A 23,581-nucleotide genomic window follows, 5' to 3' on the forward strand; every position below is an offset into this window, starting at 1 on the left:
TCTGAGTTTTGTCATTATGAAAGTACACACTTCGTAACAGCTTTCCATTTCTCAGTTGACTGAAACATGAGTGTCGTTAAATTATAATCCGTAAAACTACCTCCGAGTGTGATTTTCAGTTTTTCCCTTGGATTTGAAAAGCGAGGGCAATAAAATAATACATGTCCATGTATACTCTATACTCTATACACGTCGGACACTTCGTACTAATGTCATTGTGGAATCTATAAAGATAGCTTCTAAAGTACCCATATTCACCAGGTATTTGGGTCAGATGGAAATCCAGGTTCCTCTCCTCTCTCTGTCCTCGTTTCCGTGCTTACTCTTTCAATGCTTTGAGGTACCGTTAGCCGTGGCGTACTGTGTTTCTATGATGATTATAATCACAATTATGGGTAACTATCTATATTTTTGCAAACCAAATGAATTATTTTAGCAAAATGTGTTCCCAGTTTACCCAGAGCCAACGCAGAGGAAAACTTCGTATAAACGAACAATGAGAACAACATTCCATAGTGAGTTTGCGAACCACCTAAACTGTACTATCATCCAGCAGGTGGCGCGGTAGTCTAAAGATTTCTCTTTGAAGTTGTATAATTGCTGTACCTCGAATGTGCATGGAAAAAATTAGTTTCAAAGCACGTGAGAGTTCTTTATAGTTCTGCAACATATTTTTGTATAACTGAAGAACTAGAAACAGAATTTTTTGTTAACTTTAATACTTGTAACACAATTCCTACCGAAGCAACCCTGGCGTCGCTCACATCACTAATTCTCAATTCTGCTTTGTGCTATCGTTCCCGCTCACGCACACTCTCTTACTACACCACATTAAACATTTGTGTGCGTTCGTGACATTTCGGCTGTCATTTGGCCACTGTTTACAAGCAGTGTATAGAAAAAATCTGCCGCGTTAGGTCATATTACAAACGTGTGTCTGTCGATTTTTGAGCATACCAAGGCGAATATTAAACAAATATAATAATCAAAATGTGCAAAGTGCTGTGTCAGTGAATTTAAGCAAATAAAAACCAAACAGTGTGCGTGTAAAATGCTTCAGAAAGTGTAACTTATCGGAAATGCAATTGTAAGGCAAGCACATTTTTTGAACGAGTCGTCAAGGGAATCGCAAAAATAGTTTACGGCAGCCATTAGTCGGTTAGCAGAGACAAAGATTTTCCCGTTGCGTGTGTGCTGGTTTGATACATCGTGCGCTCCCCCGCCGCCCGTTGCGCCGATCATCGTATCTGTAAGTGCATGTGGAAAGCAGTGCGCGTATAAATCCTGCACGATTATATTTCTCTTGCCTTGTTTATCGTACCTTCCTCATTACATTGTAATAATTGCATGCCATTAGCTGTAATGGTGTTTGTATGTTGCTGGCGATAACACGCGTATCATTTTTCCTTACCGATTCGTGGGCAATTTAGCGCTCAAGTTAAAGTAAAATCAAAATTCGCCCAAATCAAGCATTAATTTATTTTGTGTAAGGTGGACATTAAACGTATAAATAATATTTTAATAATATTTACATTTCGCTATAAACCAACTGCGAATGCAACCCTGCGTCGTGCATTGAGAAACGTCAATAAGCAGGCGTCGACTCTCCGATTATCTGCTGTTTCGCTTTTGTGTTGTTTTTTTGTCATTTTTGTTTGTATCTCGTCGCACTCCTCAACACGCTTTTCATAAAGTTATCCAACAAGTCACCAACAGTCCATCCAATCAGTCATCCATCCAATTTGAAATACTTTTATGACCGTTTCTTCGTGTGTGCCCGCAGCTCGTCAACCCACACACAGCTACAGCTGTTCGACGTTTTTGTGTGTGTTTGTTTTGTGTTTGCTGTTTGGAAGCATTAACTCGGCGATATATTGGCACACGCGTTTACTCGTATCTTAGCGCTTATGCAAAAATTGCAAAAATATTAGAAATAAAAAAATACATAATGAAAATACAGATTGCTTTGTGAAAATGGTGCGAAGAAATTGCTAAATTATATTAATAGCAGTGTCACACTAAAGTGAAACGATTTGAAAAGTTGCAACCGCCTCCTCTCCCCATACAAAATTGTGCTCCCTTTGTAGCGTTATTTCGGTATTATTAAAAAATATGTGAATAAGTGAAAATAAAGGAACCGGAAAGTAGTAAAATAAATATTTGTAAGATAAGAAATTCACTCGCTGTCCGCACTATCTCACTTTCTTTTTCTAATGTCTTTTCGTTGTTAATTTCTATGCATTCGGTTCGCTGGGAACGTGTTGGTTTGGTGGAGGCGGCCTACATTCGTGTTGATATCAAATATATTGTCTAGATATACATAAGTACATATGGACGTGCTATCAGAGTGAATTGAAATTCAAATGTCGCCAATATTAAAAAAAATTTCAAAAAATTTGGAAAATAATTTGGCATGCGCTTAAACACACCTACAAACATAAGCTGATACGAAAACAATAAAAATTATGCATATATTATAGGTGTTTGTAAATAAAAAGGCAAACCATTGTGGCCTATAGATCGATATAATCCCGCTCCGCTGTCCAAAAAAAAAAAAACTACGTGCGTTTCCTTTGCGGTCCCGTCCTCAACGTTTTAAAACTTATTACCTATAAAAGCAGTAAAACACCAGTTAAAAGAAAAAAAAAAAAAAATAAAACTGTGTGTCAAACCTAATTGATCTTCAAAATCTAATAATTAAAAATATTAAGTGCATAGTTCAAAAGTTTTAAGCTAAGCAATTTATGGCATATAATGAAAAGTTAATTTCTGTCTATATTGTAAGCAGAAAATAATCGTTAAGTTTCGAAAAATAGTAGTGTAGTGTAAAAAATAAATATTTGAAGTGATTTAAAGTGCTAATTTTATAATCAATTTGTCATTCCGTCAGTGGTTATCAATTAAGCCGTTAGTGCACGTGATCCAATGATGCACTACTCAATGGAGCGGAGTCTATCAGCTGGTGGGGCTGATTCCTCCATGCACAACAACACCACCAACAATACCACGTCAACAACAACACTCGCGATGTCAGCTACGAAGAACACAAAAGACGGTAAGTAAATGCTAGTGCGAATACAAAATGTGCGAAGAATACAAATGCAAAGAAATTGTGCAAAATATATAAAAATAATGCAGTATGTTTGTGCATAGTAATGTGATGCTAATAGGAAGAGAAATATGTATTTCCAAATACAAAGCTAGAAATTTAGTTGGAATTTTAGTTAGGTAAAATACTATTAAATCTTAAAAAATTAGTTGGAATTTTAGCTTATTAAAAATAATAAATCGTAATGGCAATGCAGTAATATCTCTATGAAATAACCAAAAAAAATATTGAATAAAAAATTCAATAATTCTATTCACATAAATATGTATGTATGTGATTTCCTAATGTAATTAACGTATGCAAACTGTGCTTTCTTGCATAATCACTTGGTTGTACATTCATAAAATAAATGAAATGACCCAAATTCAAGTTTTTGCTTTTAACTACGGTATTCAGTTCACTACAATTTGTATAACTGCTGGCTGTTCATAGCCCAACACTTTGCAAAAAAAAAATCCCTTGCGGTTATTTTGTTGCTGATACTTCTGCTCTGCTGCTGCGCAAAAGTTCAAGGTCTAACGTCATTCGGGTCAGTTTTAATAGTATCTGCGTAAAAACAAATTAACATAGCAGCAAACATATAAAACTGCAGATGCTGTATAGTCGGTTCTTGCTTGGTTGCTGCTTTTGGTGAAGCATAAAAAAGTCGCTTGTGAATGATTATGAATAAAAAATAAGTGGCTATGAAAGCATACAACTACAGATATACTATACCTATGCATATTTATATATGATATACATAAATCATGAAGTATATATTATATAAAACTGAAATTCGGAGAATTTTCTTTAACTCACATCATTATGTTTATAGGTTGTCTCAATTTTTCCAACACTATCCCATCTACGGTCTATAATAATACTTCACTCCCTCATCGAACAATGGTACGAACAAAAACGGTATCCTCGCAGTGGTCATGTGAATTTGCTGAATAGCCAGAAGTTACACGAAGGTAAATCGGGCAAATGCGACACGATATTAGTTGAAAATTTGCGAAATGATCACGAATAACCAATGCAGTATGAGATGGTGCATTATCGCACTTTTTTGTTCAATAAATTCTGACATAGTAAAAATCGAAGAACTTTTTTAGAACCTCATAAAACGACGCATATCTCAAATACTAACGAATATTTTGACGTGAAATTTAGCATAGATGTCACTAAAAGTACTACCAAGTTACAGGAAAAATTTGCCGATTCGAAAAACAAGCGAAGTATAAATTAAAAATTCACCTTTCAATTTGATCACAGTAGTATGTACATATATAAATGATCAGGAACGACGAGACGAGTTGAATTCCGAGTGACTGTATGTCTGTCCGTCCGTCCGTCCGTCTGTCCGTCTGTGAAAGCGATATCTTGATTAATATTTAAGATATCTTATTGCAACTTGGTACACGCGTTCCATGGCAAAAAAGTGAGGACGAGTTCGTAGATGTCAAAATGTCAATAATCTAAAACCTATAATTATAGCATTTTATAGGTTTTCGATTATTTACATTTTGACATCTACGAACTCGTTCTGAGCACTAAATCCAGATATGAACCTATTACTTGGTATAAGGGATTGCGGTAGCAAGGAGTCGTGGCCTCGGCCTCTAAAAGGATTAATGCACATTAAGCTACAAAAGCGCGATAAATTAATTAATAAATAAATGCTAAGAGAGATTAAATTTGGTATCCAAGATGACACAGGAGGGTTTTATAGGAGACTGCTTTAAACTTGTCCAATTGGCGTGGTACCGCCCACATTTAGGTGAAATCGCATACATACATATCTCGGAACCTGCTCCACAGATTTTAGCTAAATCTGGTACGTAGGATTAATTTTTGCAGCGTGAAAATGGGCGAAACGACCGTCCACCGGAAGGAAGGCCAAACACTGAACTGGAGAACCCTATATCTACATATAATACTCTGTAGCAACATGTAGCAAGAGTATAAATACGAATTTACGCAAACTTGCATGCAAACATTTATATTTTAGTGCGTCTGCATCTTTTGAAAAGCACGGCAATTAAAAAACTATATAAACAAATTATTAACGGCCACTTCACAGTGGGTGCGCGCACACCTGCCTGTTTAAATTGACGTCAAAATGCCAAACGCAGCACGCAGCGAGTGGCGAATCAATAAGACAACCGAATGACAGCGAGCAATGGGCCAGTCAATTCCTATACAGAAATCAAATTAAATTACAAAAACTTTGTTGTAATTGAATTGCAATGAAAATAAGAGGTTTCAATCACGCACACCCACACGCACACAACGTACACAAACAGGCACACACCCTAAATGAGGGAAATGAAATGAAAACTGTCAATAGCAAATTGCTGCTGGAATGCACGAGGGCGGTTCGGGGGCTGTCGTCAAAGTTTTTAATTTGAAACTATAATTGACTAACGAAGTACAAATTAGTAATGATGTGCGAACAAAGCAATAGCAAATTACAGGGCGACCGTTGTAAACGAGGTGCCATATGGAATTTCAGCGCCATGCAATTAGAAGGTACTGCGGACTAGCAAACGAACGCTTGTAGAATTGTAAATTATGGTAGTTTGTTTGTATGAGTGCTGACAGTTAGCATGTAACGTGTTTAAGAAAGTTGATTGCACTTAGCGTATTTTTCGCAAGGGCCGCGCGAGGGTCTATGACGACATGATGCTTCGCATGCCACTTGAGAAAGGGCGTAATTGTGGCTGAGTGTATTTATTTTGCGCCATGAACTTTGATTTGATAGAATAATGTCGCAGCTTTATAATTCAATTACGGCCCACTTAAATGGGAACAGACTGTTGCATATACAGATAACTGTAAGGAACTAGAAATATGTATGTAGATGAGTGAAGAAAAATGTAATGTAATAATTGCTTATTTCAAGCTGTCAAAGCACTTGTGTGCAATATGTGCCTCGACATAATTAGCGAAATTGTGCGAAGAGCGAGTCATATTCAACTTGGAATGTATTGTACTTTGTATCTTATTATTGTGTAACTCGCTACACCTAACTTTTTTAAGATTGTAGATATGGACACATTAAAGCTTTGACTGATAAGCATTTCACTCAATTTTCTGTGTGCTTAGATAAAATGAATATAATATTTTTGCTGTCACCGAATATATTTTGATGAATTCAGTTTATGGTGAAATACTTTATTTTAGGCGCAAAGTGTTAAGCTTTTATTTATACTGTACTTAGTTAAATCTATCTGCTTCTAATTTTAGAAAACTCTAGAAAAAATGTTAACTTCGGTTGTACCGAAGCTATAAAGCCCTTCACAAATACAAAACACTTGTTTTTGATCGGCTAGCTTGCATGGCAGTTATGTACTATAGTGACTTGATCTGCACAATTTATTGGAAGATTGCACCCTTGCTTTGGAAAATAACCCGAGACAAGTGTAGTGATTCTGATCATTCAGTGTGATGTCTGATATCGGTTATGACAAATGATCATTTGATCTTGGAGAGAAAAGCATTTGGGCAAAATTTCAGATCGATATCTCAAGAATTGAGGGACTTGCTTCTGTTAGGTTTATACATAGACGGACACACTGTCGGTCATAGCTAAATTATCTCAGCTCGTCATGCTGATCATTTATAACTGTATAGTTTATAGGGGGTCTCCGACGTTATTAAATTTCGGCTGGGGGTTTTGAGTAGGAATCATGTGAAACAAACTGAAAATTTGTCCTACATAAAACTGTGGTGTCATATCATCATTACCCTCTCACTAAATAGCTTTTTAAAGGGTAGTCAGAATTTTCAAAAAATTCAAAAAATCAATTTTTTTTATATTTTCTAAAAGAAATATACCCTAAAATTATTCCCGGAAATTTTGAAATAAATCCGTAAAATACTTCGCATCCTAGAGCAGGTAGCTAGCAGCAGTTACAAGTGACCGGTTCTTGTTGCTCTTATCACCGTGTTGAATCAAGTGAAGAGCTTGCTACTTATACTCACGATTATTCTCCCTTAACTTCTAACGTATTAGAAGCTATCAGGCTAATACTTATATGAATTTCTCAGTAGATATTTTGTCGAGAGAAGCTTTCTTATTTTTCCTTGATTTCCATTCGAAGGTTTATTTAATACCCAATCACACTCGTTTTGTGTGCACTTCCCTTTGAGATACTCTTTGCCTGCTCACTGATTTGAAGCAGATAATGCAATGAGTGTGTACTCTGTGGATTGTTCTGAGAGTCGAAACATTCTGAACTCCCATAGTCCGCTACTGATTTCCAGTCTCAATATACTTGTACATAACTCCTAGTATCGTATTGACATTTTATTATTTAAAGAAATAAAAAAAATTAAATTTTTTTGCCCACAGTGGTCAATATCTCTAGCAACAAACCATCGTACTCCCAAATTGTACAACACAAATAATTTAAATATCTTATTCTACAGTTGACCGCATTTGAAATTTTGCCAGGTCTTCAATACGTTGATTCCCTTCTTGCACATAATTTCAGCGTTAAAAGTATCGGCCTTAATCGTTTGCAAGTTTCTACAAATTCTTACTTCCCATGCAAGCGAATTCAATGAATTGTTTATTGTGGCAAGACCAAAAAGGAAATACCAACAATACATGAAACATTTTTAAGACAAGGATGCTGCGGTCCATCGTGTACATTCATAGTTATGTAAATTAAATGTTTCAATCCATTTTCTTGCAGTTCCTTTGTTGCATGTTAAGACTGCACTTTGATAAATGAGATATTTTACACTATTGTAAGCGGTTTGCAGGTGAAAGTTTACTATAACCATCAAATGAAGATAACAGAAATGAAAGAAATGAGTTTGACCTTGACTTTCATTTAGGATATTGTACAATGTATCTTCGCAAACATAAAATTGCTGTCAAAGTCAGCGAATGATACATCAAGCTATCTATTGTGTCCTATGTGGCGGGAGATGGTGATTAAAGCCTTAAAACGGACTGTGGCGGAATCGAACCTTAAGAATCGCATATACATATATTCTTCTTTGCCACAGAATAGTCTGAGCCTAATGGAGTGCAAAAGCATCTCTAAACCTGGAAATAGTTTTCTGAAAGAACTCGAAGAACGTCGCTGTCGGGTGATAGCTTAGCCGTCAATCCAAGTAAAACTAAAATGGGTTTATTTACCAGACAGTATATATACGGTAAGGCGATCGCCCAGAAGGGTCAGCTCTGGTCAATAGGAGTGGAATTTAATCAGAAGCTCCGGCTGCTTCCTAATACCTAATAGTTTCGACCTGATATCAAGAGAAGCTTGTAAAACTTGACTGTTCGAGATTTTTGAGAATAGTGGCAAAGTGTTTCTATGAGAGTGGAATTACCTTCAAAATGCCACCAAGTTATCGAACGAAGGGATGTAAGGCTAAATTAAAACTTCAATTTAATGCAAAAGTGATATTTTCTTATTACTAGACCTAATATTATCTATATTTTCCTTACATAGGTAGGTAGCTAGAGTGGATGTATGACAACGCACTCGGGCCTTTAGTTTGCTCATTGTGAAACCACCGGCACAAAATCCCCTCACTCTATTACATACATACATATGTCCTCACTGAACCAACTTGTGCTCCTGATGAAGTTCGTCAGTACAAAAAATTTGTGCAACCTTCGAGACATCGTCAAGGAACCGCGACTTTTTTCTTATAAAAAGTTGCATTACCATAGAAAATTTTCTATAGTCTCTTCTTCTAAGTTTTCAATCGTCCGACCCAAAACGTGTAATTATCTGCTCACCGGAGTGTTCTCTTAATGAATCCATTGATTGATGCGGTGAGTTGCTGCGAACGGCGCCGAATCGACTCTCCACGATCATCGTGTACACTCTCAGCTGGACGTGGTCTATTTCGCCGAATGAATGCTGGTTCTCAAGATGAGTAACGGTGGTGCGAATAGTACGGTCAGTAGAACGATTATGTTGACCATAAGTTGAGCGAAACGCGCGAAACACATTCTTTACAGAACGTGAATTTTCGTGATAAAGTTCAATGATTTGTAAACGTTGTTCAGGCGTAAGTCTTTTCATGATGAAATGCCAAATAATACTGAACAGAAATAACATGACAGCTTGACACGACTCAAGCGTCATCTGTCACAATAAGTCTTTTGAAAAAAGTATGTCTACTGGGATTAGCCTTTATACTTGTTGTGAGCACACTCTTTGTCAGAACAAGGATGCTCTCTCTAATTAGTGTGATCTTTGCTTGCAAGACACTGCAGTGAGCTGTTGGTCGGAAGGCGATTCTGGTATCTAATTTACCTGAGAAGATATCATCTCCCATTCGATTATATAGTTTGAATTCATCCCTATAAATATTTATCCCTGTGCCCCTGTCCATTTCACCTCTTTCCCACACTTTTCTGGAAGGTAAATTCGGGACGGGAAAAACGGGAACAAACTAAGAACTATCTTAGAATCGACTAATCGGGAAAATCCCTCAGTCTAAGAGCTGACATTCTTACATAACTAATGTCTAAAATATCCACACTTGTTCCACTCTCAAACATTAAATGAGAGCTCTTCTCTAGTAAGCGCAATACTTTAAGTACACGCGTACTTTAGCTGAATCACGAGCTCCAAAAGATAATGTTTGTTAATATTTGTATTCATTAGTTTCTTATTTATTTTTTATCTAGTAGCGGCTATGTATTTTTTATTGGTGAATAAAGCAAAGCAAAATTATAAAAATGCCAGCGGGACCTTATGTGTGTGAAACATTGCCAAATGCAGCGGTAGCGACCTTCATTTGAGATTTTAACGTTTTGTTTGCGTTTTGCTTAGATTTCCACGTATTCGCTGTTTAACTCATGTTTTGATATAATCATACATATGTATATGTATGTGGATAAATATATACACGTACGTTTGTACTTTATTTGCTTTGTTTGTGTGACCTGATTTGCTGCTCTCGTGAAATTTGCACGGAAATCGCACGCTAATACCCAAACTGTAGCTCTGCTTAAAGCATTCATGCTCACCCATTCACCAAAGCAACAACTCGAAAACACTCGAGCGAGATAAACCAGCTACCAACGAACACTGAGCACGCAACTGTTTGCGAAATTTCTTTCTACGATTCGGGTGAGTGTAGTGCTTTGAAACCACCAACACACGAAAGCACATACAGTTGAACTTCCCTAACTCGAATTACCAGAATCCACAAAAAAACTTCGAGTTAGAAAGACTTCGAGTTATGTCTGGAAATTTGTATGAAATCTGACTTCTTTGCCAATTCTAGAGTTGAAATTATGGAGAACTTCGAGTTATGGCGCACTTCGATTTATAGAAGTTCGAGTTATGGAAGTTCAACTGTATTTATATAGCAAAATTTTTTACTTATATGTGATCTCCGTGCCTCTTTTATCATGGCATTCCAATTTATCTTTTGAATGCTTCGCTATCTTTGCTTTATTTGCTTAGTTGGTTTAAGCAGCTAGAAAATAGACCGCTACTTAGCAAGTACGGAATGTACTATGAAAAATAACGGTGTAAAATTTATGAACGTATGTAAGCTTATACTATATGTATATCTACATACATATATAAAAATATACTTGTAGTTGGCATTGCTGCGCCAGCTGGTTTGCCGCTAAGTTCCCACTTTGCTTGCGCTTAACCCCCGCTTAAAGCTTGAGCGCTCGCATTAATCTGTTGTAACTATTAATCTGTTAGCTTTTCTGGTTTCTTTTTTAATTCTTCGTATCTCATGCATTATTTCTGCTCTTAAAACTAGTTAAGTAACGGCCTTCGAAAAGAACTTGTTCGTAAATATTTACAACCTTTGATGGAGTGTAACTTTATTTTTTGACGCCCACACCGCAAAGTGCACAACTGGCGCGGCCGAATAAGGCTTGCTCCAGCTAGCGGAACGCAAGTATTGTATGCGTTGCCCTTGAGGCTTTTGAAATCGCGAAACTGAAAATAAAGTAAGAAATTTAATTGAATGGCATGATAAAAGACAATACTTCAAGTAACAATAAATATGACTTAAAATGATGGCTTGAAATAGCACAATCTGAAAAGGGCTTAAAAAGAGTTACAAAAATTTATAAAAATGTTTAAAAAATAGCATAAGAATGTTCACTTCGTTAGTATTTTGTGTTATATACACCATTTTTAATCACCTCTTCACATCTTCGCTGCATGTTGTCCTCCAGTTTTTGACATCGTTTCTTTGGGATTGAATACTAAGCCTCTTTAAGCCCAGCCTTTAAACCATCAAAATTTTTTAATTTTGTGCTTGCTATTTTGGCCTTGACATCATTTCATAAATTTTCTATTAGATTCAGATCCGGGTTTTGCACGGGTCATTTCATTATTCTAATTTTTTCATTGTCGATCCAATGCTTTACTAACTTTGCGGGGTTCGGATCATTATCTTGCCTAAATGACCAGTTTATGGACATGGATTCAAATACAAATGACTCCATTTTATTTTTTAGTATATCCAAATACTGAAACCGGTCCATTTTACCATTTAATTGCCCGACGCCATGCCTTGAAAACGCGCTCCAGTCCATAGTACTTCCATCGGCGTGCTTAATGGTTTTTTTGGTATACCTAGGGTTAAGGGCTTGACCTTCTTGTTAAGCGCTCATCCTTGGAGGACCTTTCTTAGAGGATGGGATGGGATGTCAAATGCAGTGATTTACTGATGATATACTACTGTGCCCAAAAAATAAGGTGACGTTGTATTTATTTTGAAAATTCTTTATTTATGCTTCCAAATCAATTTCATCCCCTTCAAAGTAATCCCCTCCCGATGCAATGCACTTATGCCAACGGATTTTCCAATCTTCGAAACACTGGTTGTAGACACTTTCCGGGAAGCCAGAAGTCGCACGGCGCCAGATCAGGTGAATACGGTGGTTGCGGAACGATATGGGTTGAGTTTTTGGCGAAATGATCACGAATTATCTTTCCACAATTCCGGCCTTTTTAGGCGGATAGCGTTACGCAAATGACGCATAACGTTCAAATAATATTCCTTGTTGACTGTTTGACCGGTTGGAAGGAATCCATAATGCAACACACCACGATAATCGAAGAAAACAGTCAACATGACCTTGATTTTTGAGCGACTTTGGCGCGATTTTTTTGGTCTCGGCTCTCTTTTGGCACGATATTCGCTCGATTGATCGGTTGTTTCAGGGTCGTAAGCATAGATCCAAGTCTCATCGCCAGTTATAATGCGTTTCATGACACCCTGGTAGTCGGAAAGCATCGTTTCACACACTTCAACGCGACGTTTTTTCCAAAAAATTCAATGTTTTTGGTACCAGTCGATATTTGACGCGCTTGAGGCCCAAAACATACTTCAAAATGGTATTGGCTGAGCCTTTCGATATGCCAACTTCATCAGCAAAGTCTCTAATTGTTAATCGACGGTTTTTCAACACCAAATCTTTGATTTGTTGAACGTGAGCTTCGTCGGTTGAGGTTGATGGTCGCCCTGGACGCTCTTCGTCTTCGACACGTACACGGCCGGCTTGGAAGGCTCATCACCAAAGGCTTTCTGCACCATCCTCAACGTATCCGCAGCAGAAAATTGATTCCATAAACAAAATTTAATGCAAATTCTTTGCTCAACAAATTTCGACATCGCAAAAAACGAAAAACTCACTTTTAGCAGCTAACAAAACGACACGTATCTCAAACACTAATGAATATTTTGACATGAAATTTGACATAAATGTGACTGACAGTACTACTAACCTAAAAAAAAAAAAAATAATTCTCCAAATCACACAGTAAATTCATATGTATTTTTATTTATTTACTTTTTGGCCACAGTAGTATATACTATAAACTTTGACGTATCAGAGAAATATCTTTTCTCATAATATTTATTTTTAGTACTCATACTATATTATACTAATATTTATTTTTATCTCCAACTCCTTCTCATTCTGACGTGAGCAGGGCAAAGGTGTCTACTTTTGCCGGCACATCGGTTTTGCAGCCCAAGCGATTTCGGTATGCCCTTGCTTGATGCTGTTCTTAGTGACGTGAAAAATACTGCACTGGCCCGGCACCCTAAAGCTAAGACTGACAGAGAGCTCCTTTCCGAAAACTCCCTCTCCAACCTTCCCTCTAACTTCGACTCTTGCGTGAAAGAGCTCATTGCGCCTCTTTACCAGCAATTCTTTTCCATCCATATGTATGTATTTCGATGGGTACAGAGAAAAAGCCAGTAGACTCTGTGATGCAGTGATCCAAGTTTTCAAGGATGCAGTTGAAGGAGGAGAGAATATCAGCGCGTAATAGTTCGGATTCCTTTACATATGTACCCTTATGTACCCAGCGTATCTGACCCCTAAAGCCGAGCCGAGCGCATTTTTCTATTTACGCTCGGCTAGAACGCACTTCCCGGCAATGCAGTTGCATATTCTATATGTAAAATGGCAATAAATGCTATTGTTACTGTAGTCCACAGTACACTGGAGTTGCCGATGAGACGCGCTTATTGGACAGGTTCAAGCTTCTTAGCGAGTGTAGTTTTTTTCGAGCGCTTGCCACGAGTCGAATACACTATAGACCCGTATTGGCTTTCCCTATAGCTCCTCTACAGCAATATAAACGATGCATATCATACTCTCTCCGCAATGTTTGGCCTCCTTGAAAACTTTTTATCAAGGATAAGTCTTAGATATTTAAACTTATAAACAATTTAAAGGCGTGAGTTTCCGAATGAGGGGAGAGCAACGTATGGGGTCTTATACCAACCCATTTCAGTTTCCATTCGTCCAGTTAGCAAAAATTAAATTTTCTTGAAAATTCATATATTCTTCTCGTCGAAGGACAGTTATTTTATTATTTCAATTATTCTTTCCGCATGTGGCAACACCATATGCCAACTCTATTTGTTTGCACTGACATTTGTGTAAATGATTGCGTAATTAAAAGCTCTGAATAAATATTGAATTGTTTTAAGAATGCAAATGACATTAAGAAAATTGCATAATTACAAGCTTTAAATAAATATTTATATTTATATTTTTTCCCTATGCAAATACTTGGCTCTACCAGCAGCAGTCCAGCAAACAAATTACCAAATATACATACATGTGTGTGTGTGTGCACAGAGCAAATTGAGTAAAATATGTCACTTTGCTGTCGTCATTGCGCCGGTTGCCTTCCGTTTGTCGCACTTTGGTCTGACGGCCAACCAATTGGTCTGCACTGAAAATTGTAATAATAAATAAATGCTTTTAAGTTATATTGATTTTCTTCATTGTGTTTCTCTTTTTGCATGTAATTTATTGCATGCTGCTCCAGAGCTAGTTTGCTCGCCACGCTTGTTGCTTATTGCAGTCGCCATTGTTGCCGTCGCTGTCCATGTTGACAATTGTTTGGAGGCAATAAGTTCGTATCTCATTCTCGATATCTTCCATTGTGATTTTCTTCTTTATTGCTCTATGTATGTGCGTATACGTGTGCATGCATGTTTGTTTTTTTTTTATACATATGTTTTTATATGTGTGCACATATAATTAATTGAAGTGGCGTCAGTCGCGTTGTGTCGCTGCAGATAACGTTTGTTCTTGGTCTCAATTGCTGCAATATCCCCACTCCAAGCGAGTTTCACTTCAATTACATACGTTTGAATTTGTATTTTATATATACATATATACATATACTATATTTGCGACTGAACCGTACATAGTCTACGTTTTATTACATATTTTCCGGTACTGTCTTCTCATGTATTCCCTTCTATTTAATTTTTGTTCGCTTTCTTGAATGTCTCTTCAGTAAAATCTGTCAAAATGCATCTGGTCGACCCCACTGGCTGTTCGAAGCAACTTTGTATTGGCTTGGTATTTGTATAATAATCATAAATATAATCGATATACTTACTTATGTATGTCAGCATATATTTGTTGTTCTAGTCTTTACTTTACTAAAGTCACTTTAGATTATTTTAAATCTAGAAAAAAAATATATATATATATTATGTAAGACAATAAGTCTTCTTATGGCCATATTTTCAACACTAATGCCTCAAACGTTTGTCAAGAGTTATCAAAAACCGATTTGATCGGAATCTATTATACAAAATTTCACTTCAGCTATTTTAATAGGCGAATGTGTGGCTTTTGACAGTTTTCTTTCTCAAATCAAAGTATTTCGTATCTTGTCATCCTAGGCAGCAACTGCAGAAGATTTGTTACTAAGTCAAACGACAGCAAATGGTACGACCGAGGCGTCCAATTGACCGGGCCATTTCGTGAGATAACACGTTCACCAAACTTGGTTTTCAATAAATCGATTGTGACATTCGCCGTGTGGCTTGTGGCGCCGTCCTGTTGGAACCACATATTGTCCAAATCCATATCATCAAATTCGGGCCAAAAATATACAGTTATCATTGAGCGGTAGCTATTTTCATTCAAAGTAACGTGCCGGTCTTGATCATCACGGAAGAGGTACGGCCCATAAACCGCACAAAACCGTAATTTTTTCGGGATGCAATGGCGACTCATGGAATACGCATGGATTGCTGAAAGCCAGAAATGAACCTCATCATTTCTCAGCACAATTCACGAACATACGAAGATTCTGGTTCTTTCGTCAAATTGATTTTGTAAGGATGTAGGCCAAGCTCTTTTCGATAAATTCGCCACAACTACGTCACAGAGATGTCCAACGCTTGAGAACGACGTGTGAGAGACTGTTTTGGGTCTCCTTAGTTGATGCGCTAGCGGCAGCAATATTCTCGACACAACGGACACTTCTTTGTTTCACTGGCACGGGAATATTTTGTACAGTGCATGTGGATTAAAATTTTTCCACTAAACCCGTAGCGCTCTGAAAGTTGAGGCCACTGACTTCGAATTTCGGTAGAAAATTTTAATAATTTCGACTCGTTTATGGATCGTATATCTTTCCATGATGCAATGGCAAACCTTACTGAAGAGAAATGTCAAAAGAAGTGGAAAAATATGACATTGTTTCCTGTCCCTATTGGTCTTCTATTGTAACGTCGTTTTGAAAAACCCTTATAATAAACTATTAAACTCAGTGGAAATATTATTTATGAATAAAGGAATACAACTTTATTGTTAATGCCGTTTGACATTTTACTCAAAATAATAATCAATTTAATAATAACTATCAGGTGAAAGCCTACGTTAACGACGAGACGTTAGAACAAGGACACACCGATATTCTTTCCTCCTTCAACAGCATGCCTTAAAACTTGGATCACGGCTTCGCAGAAGCTAACGTGGTGGCTTTTTCTCTCGACGAGGGATATGTGGATGATTAGGAGACGCTGAAGAAGAGGCGAGATTTTGCACGCTTGTGTCGAAGCTAAGCGTTGATCTAGCGAGTAACAGTCTTCACTAAAAACGTCTTCAAGTTTCTTCATCAGACTCGTTTGGATGATAGGTCATAGCGGAATCTCTGATAACTACAAGGCCTAGAATGGACACCCTTTCTCCGTTCTCATCGAAATCGACCTCGCGGGCGCTTAACAAGCCGATGACTGCTCCTGTGCGATTTCAAGATTATTTTGGCATAGAGTAGAACGCAGGAGATCTACTGAACTACTTGCCCTTAGCAAAGTTCATCCTGCCGCAATCGCAAAGGTTCTTACTGTATATTCTCTAATCGGCATCGGACACAAGTTGTGAAGGTTGTATGGAGAGGGGTGAGATGAAAGCATCCAGGCACTTTCTCCTTCATTGTGCAGCTTTTGCAAGACAGGTCTCGGCGGTCTTACCATGAGCGAACCGGGAAACATAAACGAAGCTAAGCGAGATAGATAGTTATATATACAAATGATCAAGTAGGCACGAGTTCATAGATAGGCGTAATCGGACCACTGTCACGCCCAAAAAACGCCAATAACTAAGGACTAAATTAAAAAATAAAACTCTAATTTGGCACGGATAATCGCAGTGCCAAAGGGCACCGGTGGGAAAAATAGTTTAAAAAAGATGGCGCGACCCCGCCCTCTACTAAGTTTGAGCGCGACCCCGCCCTCTACTAATAGTAGTATAAGAACTTCTACCGAGGTACATAAAAATACGATAGTGTGCTTATAGTTAATTTTTAATGAAAATATCGGTCAATGTGTGAGATATAGAATTGAAATTTGAGGAGCATCCTTTTCAGTACGTCTGTTTGTTAAAATTAGTTGAATTCGGTCAATACTTCCCTTAGCTCTCATATATTTAATAAAAAGTTGTTTGAATTTCAGGTTGACTTTATACTGCATTGAAATGGTCAATATATGAGTTATCTTACTAAAACTGAGAGAGCGTTTTTTATAATAACAGTGCATCTTTGTGTTTAGAATGAATAAAATCAGGTGAAAACTTTATGTAGAATCCATATAACTAACAAGCCTTATGTACCTATAGGTATTTCCCTGGCTTTAATCCTTAAGATACCTTAGATCTTCCTTACATGTTTATTATCTCTATCTAAATTTTTCTAAAATCGGTTCAGTCGTTTAGAAGTTTCTTCTTCTTCTTAATTGGCGTTGACACCGCTTACGCGATTATAGCCGAGTTAACAACAGCGCGCCAGTTGTTTCTTCTTTTCGCAAGACGTGGCGCCAATTGGAGATTCCAAGCGAAGCCAGGTCCTTCTCCACCTGGTCCTTCCAACGGAGTGGAGATCTTCCTCTTCCTCTGCTTCCCCTGGCGGGTACTGCGTCGAATACTTTTAGAGCTGGAGTGTTTTCGTCCATACGGACAACATGACCTAGCCAACGTAGCCGCTGTCTTTTAATTCGCTGAACTATGTCAATGTCGTCGTATATCTCGTACAGCTCATCGTTCCATCGAATGCGATATTCGCCGTGGCCAATGCGCAAAGGACCATAAATCTTTCGCAGAATTTTTCTCTCGAAAACTCTCAACGTCGACTCATCAGTTGATGCCTCTGCAACCATATACTTAGCAGGACGGGAATTATGAGCGACTTACAGAGTTTGGCTTTTGTTCGCCGAGAGCGGACTTTACTTTTCAATTGCCTACTCAGTCCGTAGTAGCACCTGTTGGCAAGAGTTATCCTGCGTTGGATTTCCAGGCTGACGTTGTTGGTGGTGTTTACGCTGGTTCCAAGATAGACGAAATTATCTACGACTTCAAAGTTATGACTATCAACAGTGACGTGAGAGCCAAGTCGCGAGTGCGACGACTGTTTGTTTGATGACAGGAGATATTTCGTCTTGCCCTCGTTCACTACCAGACCCATTGCTTTGCTTCCTTGTCCAGTCTGGAGAAAGCAGAACTAACGGCGCTGGTATTGAGGCCGATGATATCAATATCATCGGCATACGCCAGCAGCTGTACACTCCTATAAAAGATTGTACCTGCTGGATTAAGTTCTGCAGTTCGAACTATTTTCTCCAGCAGCAGATTGAAGAAGTCGCACGATAGGGAGTCGCCTTGTCTGAAACCTCGTTTGGTATCGAACGGCTCGGAGAGGTCCTTCCCGATCCTGACGGAGCTTTTGGTGTTGCTCAACGTCAGTTGGTGTGTGTCGATTCTCCTTTCACGCGTCTTTTCCAAGATTTGGCGCATGGTGAATATCTGGTCGGTTGTGGATTTGCCAGGTCTAAAGCCACACTGATAAGGTCCAATCAGTTTGTTGACGGTGGGCTTTAATCTTTCACACAATACGCTCGATAGAACCTTATATGCGATGTTGAGGAGGCTAATCCCACGATAGTTGGCGCAGATGGTGGGGTCTCCTTTTTTATGGATTGGGCAGAGCACACTTAAATTCCAATCGTTGGGCATACTTTCGTCCGACTATATTTTGCAAAGAAACTGATGCATGCTCCTTATCAGTTCTTCGCCGCCGTGTTTGAATAGCTCGGCCGGTTATCCATCGGCCCCGCCGCTTTGTTGTTCTTCAGGCGGGTAATTGTTGTTAGAAGTTTATCCCGGACAAAACGTGACACTTAATAATTATATATATAAACTAGGGGATCCGGCCACGCGTTGCTGTGGTATACATTTTATACTATTATTCGTATAATAAACTATTCAATACAGTGAAAATTTTATTTACGAATAAAGGCGAAAAAGTTTTTGTCGGTATAAGAATCCAAGGGATTGTACTTGAGATTTAATTTTGAATATGTTCATTCAAATAAATTTCATTGAAAAAATGACGAATTTAAGGCTGCTTTCTCAATGTCTGGTTACCAGTTAATAGATTGTACTTAATAAACATCAACAATGTGCATTCTTAATGGAGATATCCGCTTAATTCTTTAATAGAGCTTTCACTGTATTTTTTATTGTGAACTTTTTTACTATCCTATCTTCTAAGTTGGTTCAAACCGGACACAGTGTGCTAAATTTTACTAAAATCGGTTCAGTAGTTTTGGAGTCCATTGCGAACAAACAACGTGACACCTACTTTTTATATACAAATTTATGGAAAACATTTAGTTCCTAAAATGTTTTGAAAACTTTAGGAAAATAACCAAATAAATTTAATTTTAATCCCTCGAAAAACGATTATTTGATTTTACGGTTAATAATGTATTTAACACTACATAGCAGAATAAAAAAATAATGCGCTATTACTGTCCGTGCTAGTGCCGCATAGTCTTAGCCTGTTGCTATCAAACTTTCTTGGTGACAAATTCCTTGCTGTCTTCTTCCTCGTCATTCCTCGTCTTGTAAAGTTGGCTCTGTTCGCTTACAGATTTATTTGGAGTAAATGTCTTTTAATCTTTTTGCCCGTAAAGCGGCAGTGTCTCTCCCAGTCCCGACAAATTAACACCCACAACCATTTCAAAGCAATGCAGTGTCAAACAACGAAACGAGCAGCGAAATAAATGAGTGAATTATGTGTGGTTAATTTATTTATATATGTATATTCTCTGGCTCGTATAGGTTGTCTTCTTTCTGCAGGCCGATTTACAGAATGTCTTGTGCAGTGTAGCAGTTTGGTGTGACAACAGTTTGTGATTGTTGCAACATTTTCACTCTGTGTTCAACATGCAACGTGCAATGCATACGAATGTTTGCTATTCTTGTTTACAGTTTTTGACAGTTTTTTTGGTTTATTTCTGTTTATTTTTTTTTCTTCTCTTAGCTCGTGTCTTGTTTCGAAAAGTATCCAAGGTTCACCTTGTAGTATTATGCTGGAAAGTTTCTGGTATATTTTTGGTATTATATCACCAACATTTCTACGCCCTCTGAAGTGTAAAAATAAAATTATATTTCTCCACTACATTTCCGCCAACAAAGCACACGAAATGTCAAATGCCACTTAAAATTAATGTCCACTAAATCAAATGGAGTTATGGTAACATTTTCGCTTTAGCACGCCAGTTGTTACTTAGTATGCATTTATTTTTAAAACATTTTTTATTGCTGACTATTTTCAACTAGGAAATACATATGTATGTATGCATGTATGTGTTTTAAAACAATTTTTTTTTCAATTTTGCTTTTTTCTGTAGCCTCTTCGCTTTCGTTTTTTCTTTAATTTTTTTTCACGCAGGGAACTGTAAACAAACTTAGATTGCCGTTGCGAATTCGCCATAAAACGCTTTAATTAATGCTAATTATCTGTGAAATTTTGAGAAATTACGTGTGTGCAAATTTTCGTAATTACCAGCGTTCGACAGTCTTCAACAAAATGTTGAATAGGGAAAGTTCTATTAAAAATTGATAGTTTTCGATGATTTATGAACGGCACAATGTATGTATATGAGTTTGGGACTGTGTGAAATTATTTCCGCTGTTTGGGGTTTATCATATTTATGCCACCTAAAATCGTACAGATCACAAAAATTGAGAAAATGCTGCTTAGAACTGTATTTAAATATTCAAAAATTAAATAAAAATCATAGTAGTTTGTTTTGAGGGGTTACACATAGTTAAAAGGTAAAAAAAAACGAATTTTCCAGAATTTTTTCTGAAGAAACTTTTAAATTAATTTATCCAAAAATTTGTACACATATTATGTTATCTTTTAACTGTATTTTAAGACTTAGTATAAATAAAAATATTTATTTCGAAAGGAACTACAGTTGATCTCCGTTAGTTCCTTTCGAAAAAGACGTATTGCGGTGACCACCACATTTCTGAACACGTTACTCTGAAATTGAAAAAAAACAAACAGATTTCTTTAAAGCAATGTTAGATCAATTAAAGCAAATCTAAGGAATAAGTAAAAAAAATTTCTTTGACAAAATGGCGGTTTCTAAAAAAAAAATCGATTTTTGACCAAAATTTCGACCTTAAATTGTTAATAGAAAAATTAGTTACTAAAAAAGTTTATTTAGAAAACTCGTGCTGAAATTTGAAACTAATCGGTTTAGCCGTTTTCGAGTAATCTTCGTCACCTACTTTGGAATCAGAAATCACCATTTTGAGAAAAACGCGTTTAAAGTTTGGAATGCACTTTCAGGCATTCTGAAATCTCTTTTCAAATTTGCGTATAACTTCGAAAATATTCACCGGAACGATATGAAATTTTCTGTGAGTTTTCTTAAATATATATACATTAAGAAAATTAAATAAAAAAAGTAGATTTTTTGAAAATTCTAACTGTATACAATCTCTTAATATTTGAACTTGTTATTTAACCATAAAAACAAAATAAATTCAGTAGTTAATTTACCGTGTCACTTAAAATCGTACAGGACATTTTATTGGAACAAATTGGAAAAGAAGAATAAAAAAATTTTTCAATATTTTGTTAGGTCGCTTTTGTCACTTTTCAAAGTATTAATCCTCTTTGTATCGACGCTAATTTTGCTCCACTCTACTTCAAGGACTTTCTTGTGGTCGTGTTTGTTAAAATCTTATGCTATTGAGTTTTTATTTGAAGTTGTTACCACAGATGCTCGATAACACTCATATCTGGAAACTGTGCGGGAGTTTTTAAAAGAAGAGGGCAGTTATAGAGTGTCCACGACCGTGCATTAAATAAATTGTATTTAGGGTCGTTGTCCGCGTAAAGCTTAAAAGTGTATTGGATTGCCATTTTTCAGCGCTTGGTATTAAATTTCTGTTGAGTATATCTTTGTAATCATACTGGTTCATAATATCGTCGATAAAAACCAAATTATCGAGTCCGTGTGCTGACATTAAGCCCCACAGCATCACGTGTCCGCCTCCATATTTGACAGTCACACGCAAATTAGCTATCCCAAAATAGCTCATCTCTTTTGTTTTGCTCCACACTGTTTGTTTGTCAGCTATCGCAAATATGTTGAACTTTGATTCATCGGTAAAAAGAACATCATTCCAGAACTCGTTCGGCTTACATTGGTATTCAAGAGCAAATTGTAATTGTTGCGATCAGTTCTTTCAGGAAAATCGTTTTTACGAAGCATTCTCCTTACGGTAGAATCATTGACGTTCTTTTTCATACGCACTTTAAGCTCGTCGTGTGCAGATTTTCTTGGGGTTTCCTTCATTTGACGTATTATCTATTTCTCGTCATTAAGGGACAGGTTCTTATTCGATCGGGTTTTGGCTAAATATTCTATTATTTTTTTCAATATGCCTTTTTATGATGCACTGAATGGTTCTGCGAGGTCTGTTCAATATTTCTGCGATTTCTGCATAACTCTTTTCCTCTTTCATGATGTTGTGTTACCAATTCACGTTTTTCCGGAGATGTTTTCTTCATTTTGCTAAATTTTAATGCTGAAAACTTTGAATGCTTCAAAATATCCTTTACAAGACAATATTCGTACACATTGATAGTGTCATGAATCATGATCACAAATGAATCCAACATCAGTTTAGTTTTGAGAGACTGAATCGAAGTAAACAAAGTTGAACAGCTCCGTACTTTCGTGAATAAATTCGTAACCGGACGCGTGAAACCATCGAAATTTGCTAAGCTATTCAGGTCAACAAAACATATAGTGTTTTTTTAGAAATGTGCAATTTGCATTATGATAAAAAATACTATTGAAAATACACTTAAGAAGTAAAAACAATAAACAAATTTTTCTATTTCTAGAATTTTTACAAAAAAAAAAAAAAATTATTCAATTTTATCAATATCGGCCTCTTATAAAATGTCAATTTTATCATTCGCCACACAATTAACGGAAACCGTTTACAGTACTAGCTGTCAGTTGCACACCGCAGTCAACGAATTCATCGCACTGCACTCATCATCAGAATCATTAGACAGTCACAGTTGATAGCCAGTGAATGGTCTATGACGAATGATGTCGGCAATAAATTTTAATTGTCCGATACTATCTTTGCACGCCGTTTTGCTACTTGCACACTCATAGTCGGTGATTTGAAGTGTAAAAAGCGCGAATGGTAGACATGTTGAACTGTTGCTTCGCATGTAATCGAGGTTTTCATTTTCAACATTTCTCTTATCACCCAAGCGAAAAAATTTGGATTCTTTGGAACTAGAAGTTGGTGTATCCAATGAATAGGCAAAGTAATAATGAATATTTGTTAAACCGAGTTTCGTGTATACTAACTTACATAGTGTATTCTAT

The 23,581-nt window shown here is 37.0% G+C and overlaps 1 protein-coding gene across 2 annotated transcripts in view; it reads left to right on the forward strand.

The window, feature by feature from the left end:
• Window positions 1-904: 904 nt before the first annotated feature.
• LOC126761944 (cyclin-dependent kinase 14) overlaps window positions 905-23,581 on the forward strand; it is a 379,465-nt gene continuing 356,788 nt past the window's right edge. For both annotated transcript variants that reach the window (XM_050478379.1, XM_050478380.1), the window contains exon 1: window positions 905-3,055. In XM_050478379.1, the coding sequence (XP_050334336.1) occupies window positions 2,926-3,055 (130 nt within the window). In that variant the 5' untranslated portion in view covers window positions 905-2,925. The remainder of the gene's footprint in view (window positions 3,056-23,581) is intronic.

Source organism: Bactrocera neohumeralis, chromosome 6, assembly GCF_024586455.1.
Source record: "Bactrocera neohumeralis isolate Rockhampton chromosome 6, APGP_CSIRO_Bneo_wtdbg2-racon-allhic-juicebox.fasta_v2, whole genome shotgun sequence".
Lineage (NCBI taxonomy): Eukaryota > Metazoa > Arthropoda > Insecta > Diptera > Tephritidae > Bactrocera > Bactrocera neohumeralis.